Source organism: Physella acuta, unplaced genomic scaffold (genome assembly GCF_028476545.2).
Source record: "Physella acuta isolate Inbredline_101_S28 unplaced genomic scaffold, ASM2847654v3 ptg000658l, whole genome shotgun sequence".
NCBI classification, from domain to species: domain Eukaryota; kingdom Metazoa; phylum Mollusca; class Gastropoda; family Physidae; genus Physella; species Physella acuta.
This window is the reverse complement of record NW_026732177.1, coordinates 687,263-713,005: the sequence shown is the minus strand read 5'-3', so window position 1 is coordinate 713,005 and position 25,743 is coordinate 687,263. Positions and strand designations below refer to the sequence as shown.

Here is a 25,743-nt window from a genome sequence, read left to right as displayed (position 1 = left end):
AAATACTAAAACTAAAAAGGTGCCAAATCTGTGAACACTCTGCACTTTTAACAGATCAAACATGCTCATAACACAATAGAAGACATTTATAAGAAATTATCAAATTTATTTTTTTCCAATGAGACAATATTTACAAAGCATATTTACATAATTAATTGTTAATAATAGAATAAAATCACATTAACTAGCAAGTTGATTTAAACACATTAGTCTGATAAGTTATCTATGACAATTTTTCCTCTTAGGTGTCCACCCGCCACTCGTTTGTATCCATCTGGTACTTTAGAGAATGGGAATACTTCTTGTACGGTGGGTTTGATCTGACAATTAGGAAATAAAAAGAATAAACATTTTGATTATGTCCCTTTATAATATTACAGTTAATTCCCTTCGGTATTTTGTACAAAAATTTTCAAAATCTTTGAAAACTGCAATACATTTCAAAAGATCGTTATTTTATTTACTGAACAATGTAAAATTTTTTATGCTTATACTAAAACCCAATTGCAAAATGTAAAAATACATAAAGCAAATATTTTAAACGAACAATTCAAATTTGAAAAACCCATAATTTTAGTGAAATGGTTTTTAATATATAAGAGCAGTAAATGCTATCTGTATTATGCCTTAAACTAATGAGTAAGGAAAATAACGAGCCTGGGTAATTACAGGCTCCCAGACAACCAGTTCTGGAAGAATTTCTACAGGGGCACAGGTCGCCCCCATGGTGACCCACCTACTTTGTGGGATGCCTGGGTTGAGTGATCTGCCCTCAAAATTAACAATAAAAGAATGGTCGTAACCAGGTAACCCATCCTAAAACTAAAACACCTTACCTGCCCAGCCTCAACCATTAGCTTCACCTTCTCCATAGCACTGGCACTGGGGATGAAAACAGCCCACCTAACACTGCCTCCTGATTTTAGACCCTGTCCAATCAAATTCTTATGTTAAATTGATGAAGTAACCACACCATTACAAACAATTCAATGAATATATACCAAAATATATATATATAAAAAGCAATGACTGTCTTCTGTCTGTCTTTTTACACCTTTCACCCAATCAACATGAAACTATGGGGAGTTGATTTGAACACTCCTGGGCAGGTTTCTGCGGAAAAAAAATGCTTCAAAATTGAATCAGGCAAGAAAAGGTGCAATTTGGCGCTCTGGGCTATCCCGTATGCGCTATAGGGCCCTTGTTTTAAAAAATGTGATAGACTGTGGATGAAATGGGGCGTTTTAGTCGTTCACTAAATTGAGCCCTCCAGTGCTCCAACAGGGCGCTATTTGGCACCCTGGGTTATCCTGTGAGCACCATGGTGCCTAAGTTAGTTTTAAGGAGCCAGGGACCATACACGGCGCCGCTGTGCTAGTGTAAGGGAGCTCCAGAGAGCACCCATCTACGTCTCTGACATCTGGGCTGTTGCCGAAGCGTGCTCTACCTCATTGATATGGAGAGTGATTAACGTACACTCAAGGCCTTCATTCCTGGGGTGTGTTGGGCGGAAGTGTGGCAAACCTGAGCCATGACAAATATAATCTGAGAAATATAGCGCAGCCATTGTTTAGTATCGCATTGATGAGACACTTTAAAATATTGCGTCAGACTTTCTTCTGAGACTGCGGCAACAAGCTGAAAAGTCACGCTAGTGAGATAATAAAATCTGGCAGGGAGGACCATTAACTTTAACACATCACATTGAGATATCAATATTCGCAGGGTAAATGTAGGGGCAGTAAGTTAGTTAATGATTGCATTTATTAAAAGTACATACTTGTTAAATGTAGATATCAAGGATGTCTAGTCAAGTATTCAAATTAGACAAGAGATTATCAAGTTGTATTTCTTTAGTAGGAGATATGTTGTTGAATGAATTAAGGAAACAATTAAAATAGTGAATTTTTTTCTTAAGCGCTTTAAGTTATACATCTGGATTTTTTTAGCTGTCTATAGTGTAGGTTTGAGAAGCATACCCTTGTTTACTTTTAATGTATCCTAGCCTGCAGTGAGAACTGTTCACCTTTAATGTATCCTAGCCTGCAGTGAGAACTGTTTACCTTTAATGTGTCCAATCCTGCCGTGAAAGCGGTTTTCATCATGCCAGGGATGACCCCCAGGTTGTCTGAGTTCTTGAGGAAAGGTGTGATAAGTGTAATAAGATGTGAGTTCTGCCACGGACTAAGAAATCCGACTCCTTTATCCACAGCATCTGCCCCCACTGTGTCCAGGATGTAGTCGTATCTGGAATTACAATCAATAGCTGTTAACTGGTGCGCATTTCTATTTTCAAAAAATCTTGATTTTTCTTTTTCAAGTTTTTTGCCAAGTATTTCTTCTACACAACCTTGTCTTATAATTAGAGATTAATCAAACTTACTAAGGTACATAACTCTTAACACATTTTTACTCAACATCAGCACTGCACTAAATTTTAAGGGGAAATAATTACTTCTCATAGCGTTTCAGCTCTTGCCATATGTCTTTTGTTTTATAATCAACTACCATATCAGCTCCCAAATCTCTGACCATCTCAACAGCATTAGTAGAACAAGTAGTTGTCACATGCATACCCCAAGCTTTCGCCAACTACAAAAAAAATCATTAGCTGATACTGAATTTTTTTCAAGTTTGAAAAGATTGATAAAGGTTGTCATTATTTTGACTTGAGAATATAAAATAACAAATGAAAATTTGTTAGCCTAAAGGTTAATTATATTTACAATCTTTTATAATATGATCTCCGTTATATTTTTACCTGAACAGAAAATGTTCCTATGCCGCCAGAGCCCCCTAAGATAAGGATTCTAGGAATTTAAAAAAAACATTAAATTAATGTTGTGCATTATTTGTGATGTGATTTTTTAATGTAAAAAGTAATCATTTTCCTTGGTTTAAAAACTGACCTTCGACCTACAGCTTTCCTTTCCTTGAGCTCCCCCACAGTACAAAGAGCTGCCCATGTTGTGGCTGCGACGTACGGAATAGATGCTGCCTCAATATGTGACACATTACGTGGTTTTAAAGATATCTGAAATTGTTAAGGAAGCTGCCTCAATATGTGACACATTACGTGGTTTTAAAGATATCTGAAATTGTTAAGGAAGCTGCCTCAATATGTGACACATTACGTGGTTTTAAAGATATCTGAAATTGTTAAGGAAGCTGCCTCAATATGTGACACATTACGTGGTTTTAAAGATATCTGAAATTGTTAAGGAAGCTGCCTCAATATGTGACACATTATGTGGTTTTAAAGTTGTTTATAATACATTATATACTATGGTTTGCAATCAAAATACTGAGGCTTGAGCAAGTATGTTTAATTTTAAATTTCCTATTTGGTGTCAGTGTAGGCCTACCTCATCTTGAGAAACCACTGTAAACTTGGCATGAGTGCCCGGCCTTTCTGCACCAATGGCCCCCCAAACCTAGACAAATCAGCACAATTAGAGCAAATAATTTATTTAAACCACAGTAAACTTGGCATGAGTACCAGGCCTTTCTGCACCAATGCCCCCCTCCCCAAACCTAGACAAATGAGCACAGATAGAGCAATAAATTAATTAGAAAATGTATTGTGTCAAGAAGTGAAATATGCATGATCTAATTCGAACAACAGAGTTGTAACTATAATCTTGAACACAAATGAGTAATAATCTTCCAATAGCTACAATTTAGTTAAAAGTTACCCTTTCTGACCTGGTAGTGCAAGATGAAGTGGGTTCACCTTTATTGCCTAATCTGTGCATATGAAAGGATGGTGTGATTAGTCCTATGCCCTGCCATTTTCTTTACTTTCCCTAATGCAAGTTGGGTACCCATTAGAGCTGGGCGGACTCACCTGAAACTCATTAGAGCCCAGTATCCAAACGTAAAACTTACCATCCGACCACACTGACTCCAATAAAAATATATAACTCAAACTTAAAAAATAATTTTAAAAAGCTTAACGCCAAAGATGATATAAATATGCTGGTAAAATCCATATTCCATAGGATTAAGCACCTACATTACCTCATCTCCTATTTTATACTTGGTAATGTTTCTCCCAGCTTCCACAACAGTTCCAGAAAAATCTCTACCAAGAACAAGAGGAAACTCTGAGCCTGATCTCATCATGCCTTTTTGTTTCCTTAGAATGTTTATTAAACTTTTACCGTAGCCACCTGCAAATAATAGATAAAACAACACTTAGCATTTCAGTAAACAAATACAAGAAATGGGTGAAACCAAATACTAAATTCATAAATTATGATGGAGTAATTAAAGGTTTTGAGAATTCATAGGATGGTAATCCAATTGTAACCAGTAAATCAAGCCTAACAGGTTTTTAAATTATCTTTCTCCATATACTTTTTTCTTGGACAGTTCTTTGAATGAAGGACAAATGTAAATGCTGGCAAGTATAAAAGGCTAAGCAGCATAGGTCTATTATCTTTCAAAACATTTATAGCACTGTTCTAAAACTGCTTGTGATATACAAAAAAAACTAAATGACCACACTATTTTAATTACCCAGCATTTTAATATCTATAGGGTTGATGCTGGAAGCGTGGACTTTGATCAGAAGCTCATTAGGAGATTTGATGGCGGCTCCTTCAGATGATGCTGAGAGCTTCAATTCTTCAATCTTGCCATACCGGTTTATCTGCCAAACTGATCTGTTTTCAAAGTTTGATAACGTTCGTGTGTTGACCAGATGAAAATATATTTGTGTTGATCTCCTACTGGGTACAGGCTTCTTGCAAGTGAGGAGAAGATTCTTTATGATTAGCACCATTCTAACAGCTTAGGTTACAGGTCTCTGAAACAAATAGATATTGTTCATGGTCACCATTGTATGGCCAATGCGCCCAGACATAAAATTCACCTTTTGCAACTGATGACCCATAGGACAGATAAAGTAGAGTTCATCTGTTTCTTTACCATGGCATATAAAGGGATACTGTGTTCAGCACTTTGACCAGCCGCTTTTATTGTCCCTTAATTTGAGTCAGGTACCCACATCCAGATGGACTCAGGGACATACAACATACTCAAGTCAAAGAGCATTCTACTAACTAACCGTGATGTCCATTCATTGATGATGATGCACTATTTAATTACTTTTTCAAAATCTTCATGAGAACTAATTCGCTAGTTATAAACCATTAGTAAATGAAAATTTATTTTCCTGTTTTCAAATGCAATGAAGTCACAGCAAAATAAATGTACATAATACATCTAATACTTTAGTACAGTTGTAGGCCTATCCTATATATGGTATATATACTATATCCAAATAGTGCAATTGTGTTTGGAGGTAGCAGCCAATTAATTTTCTTAAGTTACAGTGCTACAGCTATTTAGATCTAGTGATCTACAGTACAGGGAGACAATTCAGTCAATACTCAATAGTAATAAACTCAATCATAGTTAATTAGTTATATAGACATTTTTCTGCTTCAACTTTTAAATTTGTTCTGACCAAGAACTCCGAGCCAGATACTCTGCCTAGATTATTATAGAATAATAGATTATTTAATATATAATATATAGGCCTAGATAGGCCTACAATAAATATTAAATTATAGGCCTATAAATATAAAATAAAGGCCTAATAATAAGCTTATAATTGCAATTTAGAATTTAAGCCTATTGAATAATAAATATTAAATAATAATAATAATAGGGTAATCTATCGGTTGAGGTGCGAAAAAAATCGGCCAAGGCTAGTAAAGTGAAAACAAGTTGCCTCATGACGTACTAGTACTACTAGTACTAGATCTAGATCTAGTAACTAGATTCAGTAATCTATCATTTTGAGTACGTAAAATCGCCCGCGGCTATTAATGTACAAAAACGTTACCTCATTGTCAAGGCTTTAATAGAAGTGTATTGTGGTATGTTTATGTCAAATATTATAGACGAGCCGACCCGCACTGTATCATGCGCCGCTATTTAGTTTTTTTTTCTACTTTTCAGTAATTCATAATTTGTGAATTCGACAGTACCAATGCTGCCACTGAAAATATTTGCTTTAAAACACTAAACCCCTTCTCCCCCCCCCCCCCCCCCCCTTGTGAAAGCAGCCTCTTAGTTACCTCCCCTAAGTTTAAACTCGTTTCAAACTAAATTATCTGCCCCTAATAGCCGTCACCAAACCCGACTATGATTGTAAACAAAAACATTTAGCGTGAACCACAGCTCACCAGACCATGTGAGGGGGGGGGGGGGTGGTAGCGATAGAGAGGAAGAGAGGGGACTGTAAGGCGCACTTGCAGCTTGTTTTCTAATGTCTCCCAGAAGAGAATTACATATATAGATAAATTAATAATAAACCTAAATCAATGGCTAAATATATCAATTGAATATAGGCCAGAAATTAACTTTAAACAGCAGTGTCTGCAAGCTAGATTTGCTATATAAACAGCAGCCATTTGTAAAATAGAGTGGCTTCCCCCTGAATCTAGCGCTATAAGTTTATAAAAATAAAACTTAAACAAGATGGCTGCTATAGTAAATGAGCATAGTTGCATCTGTTGGAAACATCGCTAGTCTTCATTTATTACTGCAAAAGTTTTAATTCAATTGTTTAAAAACATGTACATAAATGAAACATGGAAAATTTTTGTATTTTAAAAAACATAAATCCTCCTCACAATGTGAAATAATTATTAAAATTTAAAGGAGTCACTGGTTTTTCACATTACAAGTCGCGGGCGATTTTACGTACCTAAAGAAGATTAAAAATTAAAACGATAGATACAATAGAATATAGAAGATAGATCTAGATTACCTACTTACTACCTACAACTAGATTCTAGATTCTAATTCTAGTCTTGGCCGATTTTACGTACCTAGCTAGACCTAAAGCGATAGATTACCAACCCTTTTTATTTATGACTTCTGAAGACATCTGCCATTCAACAATGTAGTTTTTAGATCTAGATCTAGATTCTAGATCTAAAAGTTTTAGTTTAGTAATTTAAATATTAAATTGCAATGTTCCAAAAACGAAAGTTGATTTCTATTAGAGTCCTTTCATATGACGTCACGTCCGTTCGTGAATGTAAACATCCGCCATCTCGGTGTACAGATCTACATTCAAAATGGTGATATGTGCGGTGAAAGGTTGTGATACTCGAAGTGGCAGATCTAAAGGGATTCCTTTATTTCGACTGCCAAGGGTTATATTAAACCAAGATGATAGAGATCGACAGTCAGAGGCGTAGCGACCCTTCCCGGCTCCCGGGGACAAACGTTTCGATATATGCACCCCCCCTCAAGATTTCGATTTGCACCCCCCTCTCAAACCAAACTTTCGATTTGCACCCCCCCCCCCCTCAAGATTTCGATTTGCATCCCCTCTCTCAAACTTTCGATTTGCACCCCCCCCCCCCTCTCAAGATTTCGATTAGCACCCCCCCCCCCTCAAACTTTCGATTTGCACCCCCCCCCCTCAATCTTTCAATTATTTTTCCAACCCATTTTGGCGCCCCCTTAGGTCGGCGCCCGGGGACATATAATTATTTTATTTTATAAATTCATCAAAATATTGTTCTGTAACACTCGGTTAAGAAACACTCGCTATTCTATTAGAATATTTAGCTACTCACTATTTCAATGTACTTCCTATTATAATAATTAACTTGTCTATCCCAAATTGAAACATTCAACTTCATGGTGGATATCACAAATAAACTAAACAAGCTTAATGTTAACTGCAAGGAAAGGGAAACCCAGCCTAAGCCTTGCTTGAAGAAGATTGTTTCGAAAAAAAATTTACTTCATTTTGTTGAAGACACGGAGAGCGGTAAAATACTTTATTTCGAAAAATGTGGGGAAAAAATATAGTGATAAAACTAATGTTACTATTAGCATAAATCACTTCAGCATTACTATAAACAAAATGAAGGATGGTTCACTGAGAGATTTGAGCAATTCAAAACAAATGCAAGTACCCTAACCAGTGTTTCTTCCAGAATTTTTTATCCGGGGGGGGGGGCACTTGAAACTCGACATTTTCGGGGGGGGGGGGGCGGTAGACTTTCTTCGGGGGGGGGGCTGACACTGTTAAAAGTATATATTTTCTATATAAATTATATAAATTTCATTTCGTTCGGGGGGGGGGGGGCGGTAAAATTTTTTCGGGGGGCTTTGCCCCCCCCCCCGAAGAGATGCCTGGAAGTAACTCTAACCCTAACCTTCATAGTAGATTCTCTCAACACAAAAGCAAACGTGATTAAGTTTTGGTTATTGCAGAGGCGTAGCGACCCTTCCCGGCGCCCGGGGACATACTTTCAATTTGGCTTTCCCTTGGGAGCAAATTTTCGATTTGCACCCCCCCCCTCGAACTTTTCATTTGCACACCCCCCCCCCCCCTCAAACTTTCGATTTGCACCCCCCCTCGAACTTTTCATTTGTACCCCCCCCCCCTCGAACTTTTCGTTTGCAGCCCCCCCCCCCACTCAAACTTTCAATTTGGCGCCCCCCTAAGGTCGTTTTTTCTCCGGGGGGCACTTGTAACTTTCGGGGGGGGGGGCGGTAGACTTTCTTCGGGGGGGCGGACACTGTTAAAAGTATATATTTTCTATATAAATTATATAAATTTCATTTCGTTCGGGGGGGGGGGGCGGTACAAAATTTTCGGGGGGGGGGGGGGGCTTTGTCCCCCCGAAGCGATGCCTGGAAGAAACTCTGTTGTGGAGTGACAAATTCACGGAACTCAAGAGCAAGTTCGGACATTTGAAGGTCCAGTAAGACATGCACGTTTCGCTGCACAACTGGACTCATATTTGACACATGGAATAGTCTTCCAGGATACTACAGTTTCAGAGGCGTATCCAGGTTTTCATTGTAGGGGGAGCGAAACGAGCAAAAATAGACGCCGAATTTTTAACACGTTCTATATACGTATATATATATATGTATGTATGTATGTATGTATATATATATATATATATATATATATATATATATATATATATATATATATATATATATATATATATATATATATATATATATATATATATATATATAAAGCTCAGTTCTGTATGTAATGCATTTGTATGTCGTTGGAATTGTATGAATTTAAGTGTTAGAAAATTATCGTGCGCATTTGTCTAAATTTATGAGCTAAAAAATTACCATTGAAAGTGTTGGGAAATCATTTTCATTTTTCAAATTACAGTAATAATTGTCGGCATGTTCATTAAACACAAGTTTAAAAAAAATATCATCTTTTACAAAAATTCTAATTATGTCTTTATTTAGTCCTATAGCACTTACTTCCCTTTGATAAATTAGGAAAACAAAATTACTTCCCTTTATGAAACCATTGCATTAGTCGAAAATAATTTACTTTTTAATTACTTTGTTTTGGTGTTGGGAAAAAAAAATAATTACATAATTAGCGGGGATTGATCAAATGCAAATGTTGTAGGTATTTTACGGATAAGCTTGGAGTATTAAAATTGTTCATCAAATTGAAACAGGCGCGTTCGTTTAAGTGAGTGCAAAAGACTATGAATAAGTTGGGGTACTATAGTCGTTCATTAAGCTAAAACAGGTGATTCCGCCCCGGGCGTTTATGTTCGCGTTAGTGTTTTCTTTGTGTTTAGGTGGGTTTGCGTTAGTGGTTGCGTTTTGATTTGGTTCGTTTTTGTTCTTTCTTTTTTCGTTTTTGTTTGTGTTTTTTTGTTTGGGTTTGTATTTGTGTTTTTGGTTGGTTTTGCGTTTGGATTTGGTTTGTTTTCGTTTGCTTTTTCGTTTTTTTTTTTTGTTTTTTTTTGGTATTGGTGTTTGTGGTTGGGTTTGTTGTTAGGTTTTTGTTTTCGTTTGCTTTTTTGTTTGTTTTTTCTTTGTGTTTGTATTGGTGTTTGTGGTTGTGGTTGGGTTTGTTGTTAGGTTTTTGTTTTCGTTTTTATTTGTAATTGTGTTAGCGTTATGTTTGCGTTTTGTTGTTTTGGTTGGTTGTGGTTTGGGTGGGCAATGCCGGGTTTATGATGATTACTAAACACACAGGTAATGGTCTTTAACAGAAAGGTTTTTCACAGAAGCCAGAGCAGGGCCTGGCCGGGACGGCTAGTATATATATATATATATATATATATATATATATATATATATATATATATATATATATATATATATATATATATATATATATATATATATATATATTATATATATATATATATATATATATATATATATATATATATATATATATATATATATATATATATATACATATATATATACATATATATATACATATACATACATATATATATATATATATATATATATATATATATATATATATATATATATATATATATATAATTACTAGCTGTATGTCATTACTTCGCTATAATATAAAATAAATTGAAAGTAGCACCCTGAAGAAAAAGAAAAAACACACAATGTAGGCCAACAAAACAAAAATTGTATCAATCTAAAAAAAAATATATATACACACACTACAACCAAAAGCAATGAACGTAACACAATCTGTTTTGTAATTCTTGTAAAACAAGTAATTAAAAAAAGTCTAGTGACAATTTTAGCGCAATTTCCTTGTGTTATCTAAAAATAGCTCTGTCGTAGCGTAAATCAAGAGCAGGGTTAGTAAAACCATTGGTTAGTTATTAAAACGTTTTTTATTAATTTTTTTTTCAGTATTTTACATGTTTTATTTACAATAGAGTAACATGACTAAAAACCATTGCGCGCCCAGCTACCGAACGTGACGTCGCAGCCATTGAACGTGATGGCGCAGCTATTGAACGTGATGACGCGTGTGGTGTGGTTGCATAAAATGCCTACTAATTCGGTCCAAATTTTAATTAATTCAAAAAATTTTTTGTGACCAAACGAAAGGATATTTTTGAAAAATTTCTTCGGCAATATTGTTCTAAATTATGGCAGGAATCGATTGGTACATGTTTCAAGTCGCTAAGTGGTCTGGTTGCCGAGATATGGGCCAAAAACTGCATTTTTTCGAGGTTTTTTGGCTTTTCCGGGAAATCCATGAAAGAAACCCGGAATTTTTATGGCCTATGTTCATCCTCGTAACTTGCTTAACATAATTGTTTTTGTAACTAGTCATCGATATTGCTTCGTTGAGGAGGAGATACGACTTAAAGCTGCGGACACACATCCATACATTCATTCATCCATCCATCCATCCAGAAATGACGGGTTAATAAACGCAATTCTCCAGAATGGAAATTGCGCTAAAAATTTCTTACATAATAATTCCTGGAAATTATTTAAGACAAGTGAAATAGGGGAAATAATCACTCTCTTAATATAATTATGTTGGCTATATATCCACATATTTAATTATAAATGTCAAAACAAATAAATAATTACTTTACAATATAATGCAATTGTTTAGCTCTATTCGTGTTTATAAAATATTTTTGTCTGTAATCAGAATTTAATATATCGTCATCATAAATGCTAAAGTATTACAGCATAATGAAAGTTTTTAAAATCAGAGTTGGTATAAAACCACGCTTTTCGATATATAATACTGGAATAACAGCCTACATTTACCAAAAATGTTGGTCTTTCAGTTCAGAACATATATTTTTTAAATTAACTACTGCTTCTTAGTGTTCTTTAAAGATCATTTTTAACATAGTGATAGATATGGGTTAGATCACTGTATTGATCACGCACCTTTTTACTGGTAATTGCAAAAACAATATTCACAGAGTTTTACGTTTAAAAAGCTATAAATTTTCTGTCGGCATGGTACTTTGGTACATCATTACGCGTTTTTCTACATGTACTTAACAGCGTATACCTAGGTGTGACATTAATGTCGCTCTACACAATTGTGGTGGTGAGGTGTGCGTGTGGGGGGGGGGGGGGAGATAACCAACTCAGAGTGAACATAGCGTCAGTTTTTAGATGACTATTCTAAACATACATATATATTACACAAATATATATTATACACATATATATTACAGAAATAGATTTAAATAAGTAGCAGTGGTATTATGACAATATTTTTTTTTACAGAGGGGTCCATGGGGCAGGGGGGGGGGGGTGTAACTGTTTCATATAATTTGTAATCGTAATCACTATCGCCCAAACTGTAAGAATACTACTACTTCATCGTGATGACGTTGTTGGCCTTGTCAAAATTTCCCCAACACTACGCAGTTTCCTCATAAGTAAATTTAAATAGAGGTGCCACATCAGTTGTATTTGTTTCTGTATTGTAATTTTTTTAAAAATTAATCACACTATTCAAACTGTATATATAAAGTAATTATGTGTGAAGTTTTATGTATAACATTTTCTAATTCAATTATTCGTAAGCAAATAAATTATACAGTTGCCTTAAACTTAACACCCCTCTTGTTAAGTGGTACTACCCGTAGAGGTTTTTTAAACACTGCAATGCATAGTAAAGGTTATTTTTAGAAGGCTAACTGATGCAGCTGTTGATACGTGTTGTAAACGTAGAAACCACTAGACTAGTACAATAGTGCTTAATTGCTGCATGAAAAGAAATCTTGTGATTTACATAGATGTGCCGACCGAAAATATTTTTTTAACAAATATCATTGTTTAAAACTTTGAGTTTTAAAAGTTTCCAAAAAGGCGCCACTTTGCTGAAAATGGCCAGAGGGGGAGCGGCCGCTCCCCCTGCTCCCCCCCCCCTGCGTACGCTACTGTACAGTTTGTATTTGGAGTGCGGACGATCATCGGGTCAACATATTCATGCGAGCAAGCGTTTTCTTGAATGAATATAAGATAAAAGTTAAGTAAGAAGCCAAATAAGAAATAAAAATCTAAAGGCGTGCGCTGAAACTGAAAACAACAAGTTATGAAACAGGTTTAAACAAACTTTCAAAAGGCATGCAAGGCTAAACTTTTGTAAATAGTATTGAATAATTAAAGATAAATAATTTGGTCACTGATTTTATTATTCTAGCAGAGCTAGGTAAAATACTTTAATATTGTTTCTGCGAAACATGTGTATGCTTTCTTCGGGGGGGGGGGGGGGGGCGGACACTGTTAAAAGTATATATTTTCTATATAAAATATAAAAATTTCATTTCGTTCGGGGGTGGGGGGGGGGGGCGGAAGAATTTTCTCGGGAGGGCTTCGCCCTCCCCCTCCCCCCGAAGAGATGCCTGGAAGAAACTCTGTTTATGAGTATTCAAAAACTTCCCAAATTTTACTGAAGTTTGGATGGTCTCAACTACTTTTCATCAAACCTATTGTGAAACACTCAAGGGAGAGAATGCACAATATACACTATCGTATTTGTTTGTAAAACAAAAAGAAGTAAACGTACATAAAACCGAAATAGTATAGAATAATAGTCCTACCAATACAACAAACGAACATTTTACATTATAAAATCACAATGGATTGTGGGCCCCTAATGAATGCTATAAAGAAGCAAAAGTCGTCTTAATATCTTATAGCGGCCTCTCGCGCGATGGACTTTGATTTATTTTAATTAAAAGAATTTTGCCGACAACAGCGTGTGTTTGATTGTAGGAGAAAGAGGACTTGGGATGGTGTCTGTAGAATAAAGGTAATCCAACTGCAGCTACAGTATTCATTTTTTACAATACAAGCATCATGTCAAAAATGAAAGAACATAATTTTTTTAACTATAAAAAAATTGATTATGGTCCCTAAATGGCCTGCGCCCCCCCCCCCCCCCCTCGCATTGCGGGGTCTGGTGGCACTGTAGTTCCGCCCCTGACACTTGGTAAAGACTCTCCTGTAAAGGATGATCTTTGGTCTCTTCTACAAACATCACCAGCAGCAGCAGTAAAGACTGTAACAGATTGGACATTGACTCCCCATGATGATGTAAGACAAGACGGCACGGTCATCCCGAAAGCCGAGGAAAGGGATTCATACCCATTACCCGCAGTTCATTTTTTGGCTTAAACAAATAAAATATCTAACATTATTCTTCACAAATCGATATTAAACAGTTTAGTAAGCTAGATTTATTTTCTGGCACCAACTTCCAGCGAATGCTATTGGCTGCGCTGATAATATTTGTATTATTTTAGTTATGGCTGATCTACTGCCCGTTAACAAAAAATTAGATGAGCCTTACGAAAGTCAATTTACATAAAACATATTTAAGTCTTGCTCCTTCACGATTAACTGAAAATGCTTTATTTTATAAAGCGTAGCAGTTTTGTTTTACTTTGACATTTTTTTTATTTTTTTTTACAAATTTTTAGGCGATCTGCTACAAAATCTAGATTTGTATCCTTTATTGCGGCAATTGGACCAACTGCACTTCCGGAAACAACAGACGATAATAATGAAAAAAAGCAAGATCATTTGAAGATCCTAATCTAGATTCTAGATCTAGATTCTAGATCTAGTATTAGATCTACCATAAAATCTCTATTTCTCTCAGGAAATACTCTTTGTAAATTTTAATTGAAAGATAATTGAAATGCTGGTTACTATCTTAAAGTATCTTTCAGTCACCAAAACATACAATTTAAAAATAACACTCGAACTTTGTCTTGAATGAATTTGGTTGATTGATTCGATTGAGTTTCTCATCAACTCAAGCAGTTCTGTGTTCCATAGGAACAATCTCGGAAGCTTCTGTCCAAGCCCAGGTCTGTAAAAAAACCTCCAAAAACATAGACCTAGACCTTTTAACTTTAAGTAGTATAAGACCTAGGGTAAACCTCCATTTCAGCGTATTTTATTCTCCGTTGCTTGTTTACCTCCAGTTGAGCGTATTTTATTATAACAACCGAAACACATCAAAACATTAGGAAAACACGATTTATTTTTTGTATTGTATTTCTGTTTTCACAAATGAATAAAATGAATGTTTAAAAAACACGACTTATTTATTTGTATTGTATTTTTGTTTTAATAAATGAATAAAAAACAACAAAGAGACTGACTGAAGTGATTTGTTTGTTGGTTACAAAAATAGAGATGCACACTTTGTACAATTAAGTGTTCCAATTTCAACTAAACTGAATAAAAGTATTAAAAGGCTCAACGATGCTGCCGAAAGTGGGCCGAGGGGGGGGGGGGGTGGAATTTGGTGAGGGATTGCTTGGAGTGTTAGAGAAAGTGTGACAACTCACGTTGTCATTTAAAAAAAAAATAATGTTAGAGGTCGTCCATAAATGACGTCACACTCGTAGGGGGGGGGGGGTCTTGCTTTTTGTGACGACACGCTTTTTTTACGAGTTTTACCTCCCCCCTCCCCTCCGTTACACGTCGTCACAAAAAGTCAGACCCCCCCTAAAATGACGTCACACCATCTGAAACCCCCACCCCCTCATCACACACCGTCACAAAATTGCTGACCCCCCCTCTCCCTTACGAGTGTGACGTCATTTATGGACGACCCCACATCAATTTTTTTTTTAAAGTCAGAAATTTACACATACAAAAAAAGGAAGGATGGTAGATTTACTATGAATTTAAATAACATACAACTCTATAGTAAAATATTTTTTTCAGTTTTAGCAAAACTGTCAAATTAAAAAACACAGAGTTTGTACATTTATTGCATAAATACAAAAATATAAAACAGAATGATTAACAGTGTATCAGTTTCACCATGAGACAAATGCCTTTTTTAAAGTACAATATAAATAAACAAGTCGTGTTTTTTAAATATTCATTTTTATTCATTTGCTAAAACAAAAATACAATACAAAAAATAAATCGTGTTTTCCTAATGTTTTGGTGTGTTTCGGTTGTTATAATAAAATACGCTCAACTGGAGGTAATCAAGCAACGGAGAATAAAATACGCTGAAATGGAGGTTTACCAGACCTAGATCTAGGATCTTAGTCATCATTAGTAGTTAGTACAGACAGTGACTTGACTCTTGAGTGAGTCGTGTAGTGTGTAATGAAAAGACAGGGAAGGGGTGTAAGTGTAGGCCGTAGGCATATTGGAAAAATCTCCCTGATAATTTTATAATTATACAAAGTAGGTCTAGAATTTACATATGGGAAAATTAATAAATTATAACCCATTAACACACAAAAATTATCAACTATCATTCTAGGCCAAGTAGTAATTTTTATTCAAATTTTCAAAGTTATGTGTTTACAGTAACTGATTATGTTTTACTAGCTGTTGGTACCAGTTACACGTAAATTATAGTTCTATATTATATTTTAACTAGACTTGTTTGAGAAAAATATTTTATAAATTAGTTATTGGTCAAAACACAATGTTCTTTACTACACATCGAACGATTAGTGAAAAAGCAAAGAAATAACTAAATAGCTAAATATCCGATACATTTGAAATTACCAATACATGTTAGAAAAACCAAATTATATACATTATTAGTTATTAGTCAACACAACACTATGCACACACACAGATTGAGAGACTTAAATGATTCCATTAAAAACCCGGCTGTTCAAAAAAGTTTTAAAAGTAATACAATTTAATTACTTTAGGCCGAGAAAATTGTATACATTTCATAGCATATGTCTTGATAAGTAGTTCTATAGATCTAAATCGAATTTGAAGGAAATAGTTAATTTCTTCTTATTCTAAAATTGGAAGATGACACCTTTAGTTTTGTGTACTTTCCCTAGTTTAAATATGTGACGTCATTGTTTTTTGCATTCTTTTCACGACAATAAACGTTTTTCTGGTTGCATAATTAAAATTTTGTTTCTACATTCAAATATGCCTTTATTTTTTATTTTTCTTCTCTAAAAGTACTAAAACAAATTTAGTTAATACATTTAAAACATCCAACATATTATTTTCAACAAAAGTCTGTATCATTAAATTCTCCATATATTGCTGAACATACTGATCACAATGCCTAAAAAATGTTGCGGACAGAGAGAGAGGTGCGCTGTTGAACTAAATTAGGATTGTAAATTGCATTCAAAAGTTGTGATTGGCTTTAAACTTGCATACTAATGTTGCTATTAAAGATATAATGATAAAACTTTGCACATTTGTACTCAATGATATAGGCAATAGAAGTCTGCAAATAAAATAAAAAATAGAAAAAAGATATCTAGAAATAATGAAGTCAAATTAGGGGGTGTAACACTTTACTATAGTGACTGCCATAGGATGATTTCTAGACTGCAAAGCTAGGTTGCTATTCCATATACCATCATGAAACTTTACATATTAGGACTAGAGAATGTAAAAATACAAACATGCTTGTAAAATAAACATAGCAAGGAAAACTATAAATCGTGAACTCGTATAATGGTACAGCGCTATTAGACTATGATTAATTAATTACAGGCAAATATATTGTACTTCTTTGTTGCTGCTATAAAAATAACGATTAAACTTTACAAATTGATTCTGGTGTAAGTAATAAGATTGCTAGTATACATACTTTTCAAATATAGCACAATGATTGAGATACTTAACAATTAGCAATAAACTTTGCATTTGTGTCACTGTATGACATGGTAAGAATTTTATTATTAATTTACAAAATTTTGGTTCTTGTAATGTTTCTGGAACAAAGTGTTGAGAAGTGCTAAAACACAAAGATAGGCATTTTACAGTATTCTTATTTATAAAATGTTTACTGACGTAGGCTACCCTTTGATAAATTCTTAAAACCACATTAATAAAAGTGTTCACGTTTCTGTGTTGGACTTTTCATTATAGTTTCCTATAAATAAAACTGTATAAACTGTAGCTTATAAAAATGGACATTATAATTTTTAATTTAGGTCCCTTATAGATCTAGATAGGCTATTTACATTTAAGCCTAATAGTTTTTTTTTATATTACACATCTCTAGACCCAATATTATTTTAGTCTTTGCATTTCCATTTAGATTCAATTTTAAAAAAAAAATCTAGATCTACTTGAAAATGCCTTTATAATCTATTTATCCGCCCAGAAATCATATTTATAATTGAAAAACTGGATAACAGCAAAATTATATTGGCAGAGCTGTGTTTGGTTAGTTTCAGATCTCCTCCCTTTGCTCTAATTTAATAATAGAGTTATCCTCCATGTTTTATTGTATCACATTCTTAATGGCCTAAAGTAAAACTGAAGAAAAAATTATTAGATGAATTGATTTTTCTATCATATTTATTGATCTGCACATGCTACAGTGTGATGTTCAATGATTTTTCCTCTCCAGTTTTATACACATACGTTGCAGTTTTTTTTACCTTTTCGAGGGAGTAAGATAGCATTAGGACTTTCCAAACAAATTTTATTTCATTGGGTAATCATTAGTACAGTTTCTAGTAGTATACTTATTTTGTTTTTGTAATGACTAGTAAATGTATATTATGGGAAATCTGTGCAGGGTCAGTTTTAAAGAGAAAACTTTCTAGCAGAAAGCTGTACATTTAAATTGGTTTAGTTTTTTTAACATTTAAAAAAAAATTGTTTTGTTTTCTTCTATCTTAGGTTTTCAGAATGACTGTTTGAATGAAATCACCAATGCAAGTTACAGGCCCATTGGTGGCTGAGCATCACCTTGAGACTGCAGTGATGGCGCGTAAAAAATGGACTTCATTCTATCCCACAGCTGGCATCTGTTTGCTTCTTTTCATTTTTGTAAACATCACTGTCTGGTGGCTGGCTCCGAGCTTTGTTGGCTCCAAGCTGAGCCGCAACCTGCCCCCAGAGCTGCAGAGCCCTGACACTGTCACGCTGACGACCAGCTCTCCAGAGGCAGACCCCCGGGATTTAAACTGTACTTTTCATAACTTCACCTGCTTAGAAGTTTATCATTGTGGATATGATGATAAGACTGTCATCAGTATTTACATCTACCCCATACAGCAGTATTATGATGAGATGGGGAATGACATAACACCCCCCATGTCCAGAGAGTTTGAGGAGATGCTGAGAGTCATATCCCAGAGTCCCTATTACACCAAGGATCCAGAGACTGCCTGCTTTTTCATTCCTTCCATAGACTTACTCAATCAAAACTGGGTCAAGTCACCACATCAAATTAGCCAGATCCTAGCTAGTCTAAAGTGGTAAGGATTCATTTGTTTCTCATTTCACATTCAGTTAAAAGATGGGTTTAAGTGTGTGTGTGTGTATATATATATATATATATATATGTGTGTGTGTGTATATATATATATATATATATATCCTGGAGATATATATATATATCCTGGAGATATATATATATATATATATATATATATATATATATATATATATATATATATATATATATATATATATATATATATATATATATATATATATATATATATATATATATATATATATATATATATATATATATATATATATATATATATATATATATATATATATATATATATATATATATATATATATATATATATATCCTGGAGATATTAAACCTAATTGTGTGTCTACTGGAGATATTTCACCTAGTTGTGTGCGTCCACAGGTGGAACCTGGGCAAAAATCACCTGTTGTTCAACATGCTGCCAGGTACTTCACCTGACTACACAAACTATTTGTCTCTCAACACAAGCAAAGCTATGGTGGTTGGGGGAGGTTTCTCTTCTATAACCTACCGCAGGACCTTTGATGTCACGGTCGCAGTGTACAACCCTCTACTGGAGGATGTTCACCTACAGCCAACATCACCCCTGTAAGTAGAACAATTGTCTACAGCCAACATCACCCCTGTAAGTAGAACAATTGTCTACAGCCAACATCACCCCTGTAAGTAGAACAATTGTCTACAGCCAACATCACCCCTGTAAGTAGAACAATTGTCTACAGCCAACATCACCCCTGTAAGTAGAACATTAGTCTTATGGTATAACCTTTGAATATCTGCAGGCAGTGTTTACTCTTGTACCTAATTGGTCCCAGCTCATCAGTTGAGCTGGGATACATTTATGCTTTCATACCCTTGTATTGATGACCGTGTAGTGCAGTGAAAAAAAGTCTTTTTATATTCCAATTTTTAAGCACCTTTAGTCTCAGCTTTGCTCAACAAAAGATAGGACTATTCAACAGTTTTTTACCTGTTTTTTCAGTGAAGAGCGCAAGTGGTTTTTGGTTTCAACCCAGTTTGGTTTAAATTCAGTGTATAAAACAAAAATTGAAGGTTTAGCTAAGGCCGACACTAAAGTGCTTGTAGTAGAGCGGTGCGGGCAGACATTCAACTATTCTGTCAGGTGTGATTCACAGGGCCATGAGTTTGCCTACCCTGGTATTTTACAGGTAAGTCACACTGCATTACTAGCAATTTATCCCATTGTCATCTATTAGGTAGACATGGTCTATTTAACACAAATATTCTATTGTTAGGCTGGAAAATTAAAAAGGAAAATCTTCCACTTCTCTGTGAACAGTAGCACTCTTGTTATTATATCTTCAGTTTGTGTTTTATAGATATGAATATGTACAATGACAGTCTTCTCTTTAGTCCATGTTAAAGCTGTATACAACATTGACAACTCTTAACAAAAAATACTTTTAATTTGAAGGAAGCAACCTTTTGTTTGGTTGTCCGTGGCAACCGGCTTGGTCAGCCATCACTTATGGATGTCCTGATGGCTGGTTGTATTCCTGTCGTTGTGGCTGATGGCTATTTGCTGCCCTTCCATGAGGTCTTAGACTGGACTAGGTAGGTCATCTGATGGCTATTTGCTGCTCTTCCATGAGGTCTTAGACTGGACTAGGTAGGTCATCTGATGGCTATTTGCTGCCCTTCCATGAGGTCTTAGACTGGACTAGGTAGGTCATCTGATGGCTATTTGCTGCCCTTCCATGAGGTCTTAGACTGGACTAGGTAGGTCATCTGATGGCTATTTGCTGCCCTTCCATGAGGTCTTAGACTGGACTAGGTAGGTCATCTGATAGCTATTTATATTTTATAGTTACACTTGTGACATGAGTTTGATTCCTTCCCACTAGGGCATCTGTCCACATCCATGAAGAAGAGCTGTCTGATGTTCTGGCTATACTAAAGAACTACAGCATGGAGCGTGTGCTGGACATGCGCAAGCAGGTGCAGTTCTACTGGGAGAGATACTTCAACTCCCTCGCAAACATCACACTAACTGCGGTCAAGATCATCAACGATAGGGTCTTTCCATTTGATGCCAGAACTTATGACCAGTGGAACGAGCTACCCAATAAGGTCAGCAGCTTTATTTCTATAAGACTTACCTTCAGCCCCCTGCAAACAGCCGTCCATCAAATAGTATAAGACTTACCTTCAGCCCCTGCAAACAGTTGTCCATCAAATAGTATAAGACTTACCTTCAGCCCCCTGCAAACAGTCGTCCATCAAATAGTTTTGTTTCCACCTCCTGCAGAAAGCCATAAAGAGTCCCCTTTTTCTACCGTTGAGGGCCCCCAAATCTCTGGGCTTCACGGCAGTTATTTTAACCTATGACCGGATTGACTCCTTGTTTCAAGTGGTCCGCCAGGTTGGCAAAGTTCCCAGTCTGGCTAAAATCATTGTTGTCTGGAACAATCAGGAGAAGGTGCCGCCCCCAAGTAAGTTGTTTGCTTCTTACGCTTTTTTATGGAAATCTGCTTCTTCAAATTGAGTTGAACAGTCAGGCTAAATTTTTCCTGGACTGGATTTGTCAGAAAAAGATCTGAAAGCTTTTCCACTAATTCCTTCTCTAATTTATTTGGAGAAAAATGAAAAAGAAAAAAGTGAATTATTAAAAAAGGGGACTGTTAAGTATGTAACAGAAACTTTTGCTATAGGCCCACATAGCCCAGATCATCCCTCACCTGCTTCATTGGTCTTCATTGATCAGGAGGTCTATATGTGTCTAGCTCAATGTCTGTCTCAATTCTATAATTATATATATAATATTATTCAAATGTTTTCTTTCAGTATCAGACTGGCCAAACACTGGGAAACCTATTAAAGTTATCACAACAAAATACAATCGTCTGAGTAACAGGTGAGTCATATGGCAGTTATCACAACAAAATATAATCTGGGTAACAGGTGAGTTATGGTAACATTGACCAGGTTAGCTGAGGTGGTGATGACTTGGTGATACAGTTTGTAGGTTGGTGATACAATTTTTAGGTTGGTGATACAATTTGTAGGTTGGTAATACAGTGTGTTGGTTGGTGTTACAGTGTGTAGGTTGGTGATACAGTGTGTAGGTTGGTGATACAATGTGTAGGTTGGTGATATAGTTGGTTGGTTATTGATTCCAGATTTTACCCCTATGATGAAATAGAAACAGAATGTATCCTGGCACTAGATGATGACATTGTCATGCTGACACCTGATGAAATAGAGTTTGGATTTGAGGTTGGTTTCCTTAGTAAAGATTCGCTCGTTTGTTTTTGGACACTTTAAACACCTTTAATACTAAGGCAGTCCTTTAAATTTTATCATCTAATATTGGACCAATGGTAATGTTGGTCAATGATGGTGTTGACCAATGATGATGTTGACCAACGATGATGTTGATGTTGACCAATGATGATGTTGACTAATGATGATCTTGACCAATGATGATGTTGACCAACGATGATGTTGACCAACGATGATGTTGATGTTGACCAATGATGATGTTGACTAATGATGATCTTGACCAATGATGATGTTGACCAATGATGATGTTGACCAATGATGATGTTGACCAATGATGGTGTTGACCAATGATAATGTTGGCCAATGATGTTGTTGACCAACGATGATGTTGATGTTGACCAACGATGATGTTGATTTTGACCAACGATGATGTTGATGTTGACCAATGATGATGACTAATGTTGTTGTTGACCAACGATGATGTTGATGTTGACCAATGATGATGACTAATGTTGTTGTTGACCAATGATGATGTTGAACAATGATGATGTTGACCAATGATGTTGACCAATGATGATGTTGACCAGTAGCTTCCTAAACCTGCAGGTGTGGAGAGAAAATCCAGACAGACTTGTTGGTTATCCGTCCCGCCTCCACATCTGGAAGAATGATAGCCAGAGCTATAGCTACGAGTCTGAGTGGATGAATGCTATCTCCATGGTGCTGACAGGGGCTGCCTTCCACCACAAGGTCAGTCTCTCACTCTAGCGGCGTGCTTTATAAGGTCATGTCATTAAACTTGAGGTGTGCCATAAGTATCTTATACTCAGAAAATAAATATGTTCCAGAAATATATTTCTTATATAAAATAGTTTTATAGATATAAAATAGTTTATACACATAACAAATGATTTCTACTATTCTCTTACATATACACATCACATATGTTTTATGTATTTCTTCAGTATTTTTCGTACATGTACACATATGGAATGCCAGGTAACCTAAAGCAGTGGGTGGATGAACACATCAACTGTGAGGACATCGCCATGAATTTCCTGGTTACAAATGTCACTGGCAAAGCACCAATCAAGGTAAATCATAACTTGTTTAGTTGACGGTTTTTTAGGGGAACCTAAACACATCTTCTGTCATAAGGGAATCTAACCACATCTTCTATTATTTAGGGAATCTAACCACATCTTCTATTATTTAGGGAATCTAAACACATCTTCTATTATTTGGGGAATCTAACCACATCTTCTATTATTTAGGGAATCTAAACACATCTTCTATCATAAGGGAATCTAAATACATCTTACATCATTAGCGAATCTAACCACATCTTACATCATTAGGGAATCTAAGCACTGGTCATTCGTTCCACTGCATTTCTGTTGGTTCTATTTGACCAATCTGTAGCTGACCTTCACTATTTTACCTCTAATTTTCTTCTGAGCCAATTTTTATTCTGGCCTAACTTTGTGTCATCACAGGGTCTTGACATTTGCAATCCCTCTGTCATCATATCTACCAATTTGTAGAACATGTAAACTTATTTTTTAAAAGATATTGCCTTTATAGAAAACGACTTTGAGTTTCATCTGGTCCCCCATAAAAAGTTGACATCTTTGACTTTCAGGTGGTCCCCCGTAAGAAGTTCAAATGTCCTGAGTGTGTGAAGGAGATGCTGTCAGCTGACATGTCCCACATGGTGGAGAGGTCAGAATGCATCAACTATTTTGTTGAGCTCTACGGCTCCATGCCACTCCGGCCCATTGAGTTCAGAGCTGACCCGTGCTTATATAAGGACAAGCTGCCTGGTGTGCTGAAGAAATACACAGACCTTGGAACCTTATGATCTGGCGTGGGACACAATTTGTCTGTGAATGTGGTTGTCGTGTGATACAATTTTTCTGTGAGAGAATGTGGTTGTCGTGTGATACAATTTGTCTGTAAGAGAATGTGATCTGTCGTGGGACACAATTTGTCTGTAAGAGAATGTGATCTGTCGTGGGACACAATTTGTCTGTGAATGTGGTTGTCGTGTGATACAATTTGTCTGTGAGAGAATGTGGTTGTCGTGTGATACAATTTGTGAATGTGGTTGTCAATTAGTGAGATTGTGATTTGTGTTTATGCCATGGTAGTTTGCCCAGAGCCATTAAAGTTTTCTACACTTCCTGCCTTGGACTGTTCAGTTCTAGAGATTATGTATTGCTCATTTCCCTGCAATGTGCACTAAAATCTCTTTTCTCTAGATCAGTGTTTCTTTCAAACATTTTTCTCCTTGGAGCAGAGGGGTCGTAACCTTACAGGGGGGGGGGACATAATTTGTAAATAAATTCTGTTTTGTTCAGGTGAGAGTTAGACATACTTTCCAGAAGAGATACCTGAAAGAAACTCTGCTCTATGGAACCATTAATCTATCTTTTAATTTGTGGGATACACAAGCAGTTTTTAATGTAAACTATGGGCTACATGAGTATGATTTTTTTGTAAGACTGATCTGAAATTTTGTTTTACTCAATTGCTATATTAAAAAATGTTTTTGTTTTTTTATTCATATTTGTAATAATTATGCCATTTTGCTTTACTAAATAATGTGCAATTTAAAATTTAGCATTGATTGTATATTTAAAAACATGTTTAGCTTTGATTTTGAAGCAGCACAACCATTTTACATTGTCTGATAGTGATGAGAAGAAAGCTTCTTGTCTTATAGAACACCTCCAGAGAGAGAAATGTATTTGTTTTCATGTTTTGTTCACCAGCACTAGCTTGTCTACATTGAGACTCAGGGTGCTGAAGTTATGTCATGCCAAGATGGTGGATTATCTGTCAGCCATAGAATGTAATTTGTAACTCTGATAGTTTTTTTGTGATAGATTATGATTCAATCACACATTTTAATTCAATATATGTTTATATTATCACTTGGGCAAATGTATTTATTTAAAGAAATTTGTTTTAAAGTGTCTATGAATGTGATACTAGCAACCCCCCCCCCCCCCTTTGAATGTACATATTAGACCAGCTCTGGAAGTCCTACATACTGTTGTGTCTGTAGTTCTTTGTGACAGTCAGTGTAAGAAATGGCTAACTTGACATTTTAGGAAAATTCATAAGTTTAGGGTCTAGGTAATAAGTTTCATGGCAAAGCTAGGAGGTAACCTCCCTTTGGCTGTTTTAAATTATGTTTGTTCAACTTATTTTTTACCTATTAAGCCACCATCATCTTAACTGTAAACATGTTTTTTTGTATACATATTGTTGAGTGGGACACAAGAGGGCCAGATAAATTTTGAAACACTTGAGTAGCTTGGTTATTTCACTTGTGGTTTGATGTCAATTTGATGATGTAAATAAAATCTATTATTCATAACATACATACTTTGCATTAATCAGTTTGTTTGAGCATCAAAGATACTGGCCAAAAAACATTGCGTAAAAAAGATACTGGCTGGCAAGAAATG

At 35.5% G+C, this 25,743-nt stretch overlaps 2 protein-coding genes and 1 non-coding gene across 7 annotated transcripts; 2 read left to right on the top strand and 1 right to left on the bottom strand.

Annotated features, from left to right (window-relative positions):
• Positions 1 to 115: 115 nt before the first annotated feature.
• On the bottom strand, positions 116 to 17,871 carry LOC131948721 (reticulon-4-interacting protein 1 homolog, mitochondrial). 4 transcript variants are annotated; one of them, XM_059310396.1, is made up of 10 exons: positions 17,853 to 17,871; positions 4,522 to 4,810; positions 4,021 to 4,172; positions 3,366 to 3,434; positions 2,910 to 3,034; positions 2,762 to 2,810; positions 2,456 to 2,592; positions 2,064 to 2,247; positions 837 to 929; positions 116 to 320 (listed from the first exon to the last, which is right to left on the bottom strand). In XM_059310396.1, the coding sequence occupies exons 2-10, from the start codon at positions 4,784 to 4,786 to the stop codon at positions 207 to 209; spliced, it is 1,188 nt and encodes a 395-aa protein (XP_059166379.1). In that variant the 5' UTR covers positions 4,787 to 4,810; positions 17,853 to 17,871; the 3' UTR covers positions 116 to 206. The 4 variants fall into 4 exon arrangements, with proteins under 4 accessions (XP_059166379.1, XP_059166378.1, XP_059166376.1 ...); XM_059310395.1 differs by lacking the exon at positions 17,853 to 17,871 and adding an exon at positions 6,846 to 7,196; XM_059310393.1 differs by lacking the exon at positions 17,853 to 17,871 and adding an exon at positions 6,877 to 7,196.
• On the top strand, positions 623 to 773 carry LOC131948756 (U12 minor spliceosomal RNA). The gene has a single exon (XR_009388066.1). It is a non-coding gene; the product is annotated as a U12 minor spliceosomal RNA (small nuclear RNA).
• LOC131948720 (exostosin-2) lies at positions 14,293 to 25,656 on the top strand. Of its 2 annotated transcripts, none has more exons than XM_059310391.1 (12): positions 14,293 to 14,627; positions 18,412 to 18,992; positions 19,406 to 19,612; positions 20,007 to 20,193; positions 20,460 to 20,599; positions 20,890 to 21,115; positions 21,294 to 21,477; positions 21,830 to 21,899; positions 22,165 to 22,261; positions 22,874 to 23,017; positions 23,233 to 23,361; positions 23,910 to 25,656. In XM_059310391.1, the coding sequence occupies exons 2-12, from the start codon at positions 18,433 to 18,435 to the stop codon at positions 24,126 to 24,128; spliced, it is 2,163 nt and encodes a 720-aa protein (XP_059166374.1). In that variant the 5' UTR covers positions 14,293 to 14,627; positions 18,412 to 18,432; the 3' UTR covers positions 24,129 to 25,656. The 2 variants fall into 2 exon arrangements, with proteins under 2 accessions (XP_059166374.1, XP_059166375.1); XM_059310392.1 differs by lacking the exon at positions 14,293 to 14,627 and adding an exon at positions 18,137 to 18,223.
• Positions 25,657 to 25,743: the final 87 nt, after the last annotated feature.

Excerpts from the sequence above, each read along its gene's own strand:
- LOC131948721 (XM_059310396.1), bottom strand. The coding sequence starts at position 4,786 with ATGGTGCTAATCATAAAGAATCTTCTCCTCACTTGCAAGAAGCCTGTA. Across the intron at positions 930-2,063 it reads CAGGATTGGACACATTAAAG|GGTCTAAAATCAGGAGGCAG; the intron begins GTAAACAGTTCT and ends TTGATTGGACAG. Across the intron at positions 321-836 it reads TAATGGTTGAGGCTGGGCAG|ATCAAACCCACCGTACAAGA; the intron begins GTAAGGTGTTTT and ends CCTAATTGTCAG.
- LOC131948720 (XM_059310391.1), top strand. The coding sequence starts at position 18,433 with ATGAAATCACCAATGCAAGTTACAGGCCCATTGGTGGCTGAGCATCAC. Across the intron at positions 20,600-20,889 it reads GAGGTCTTAGACTGGACTAG|GGCATCTGTCCACATCCATG; the intron begins GTAGGTCATCTG and ends CCTTCCCACTAG. Across the intron at positions 23,362-23,909 it reads CTGGCAAAGCACCAATCAAG|GTGGTCCCCCGTAAGAAGTT; the intron begins GTAAATCATAAC and ends TTTGACTTTCAG.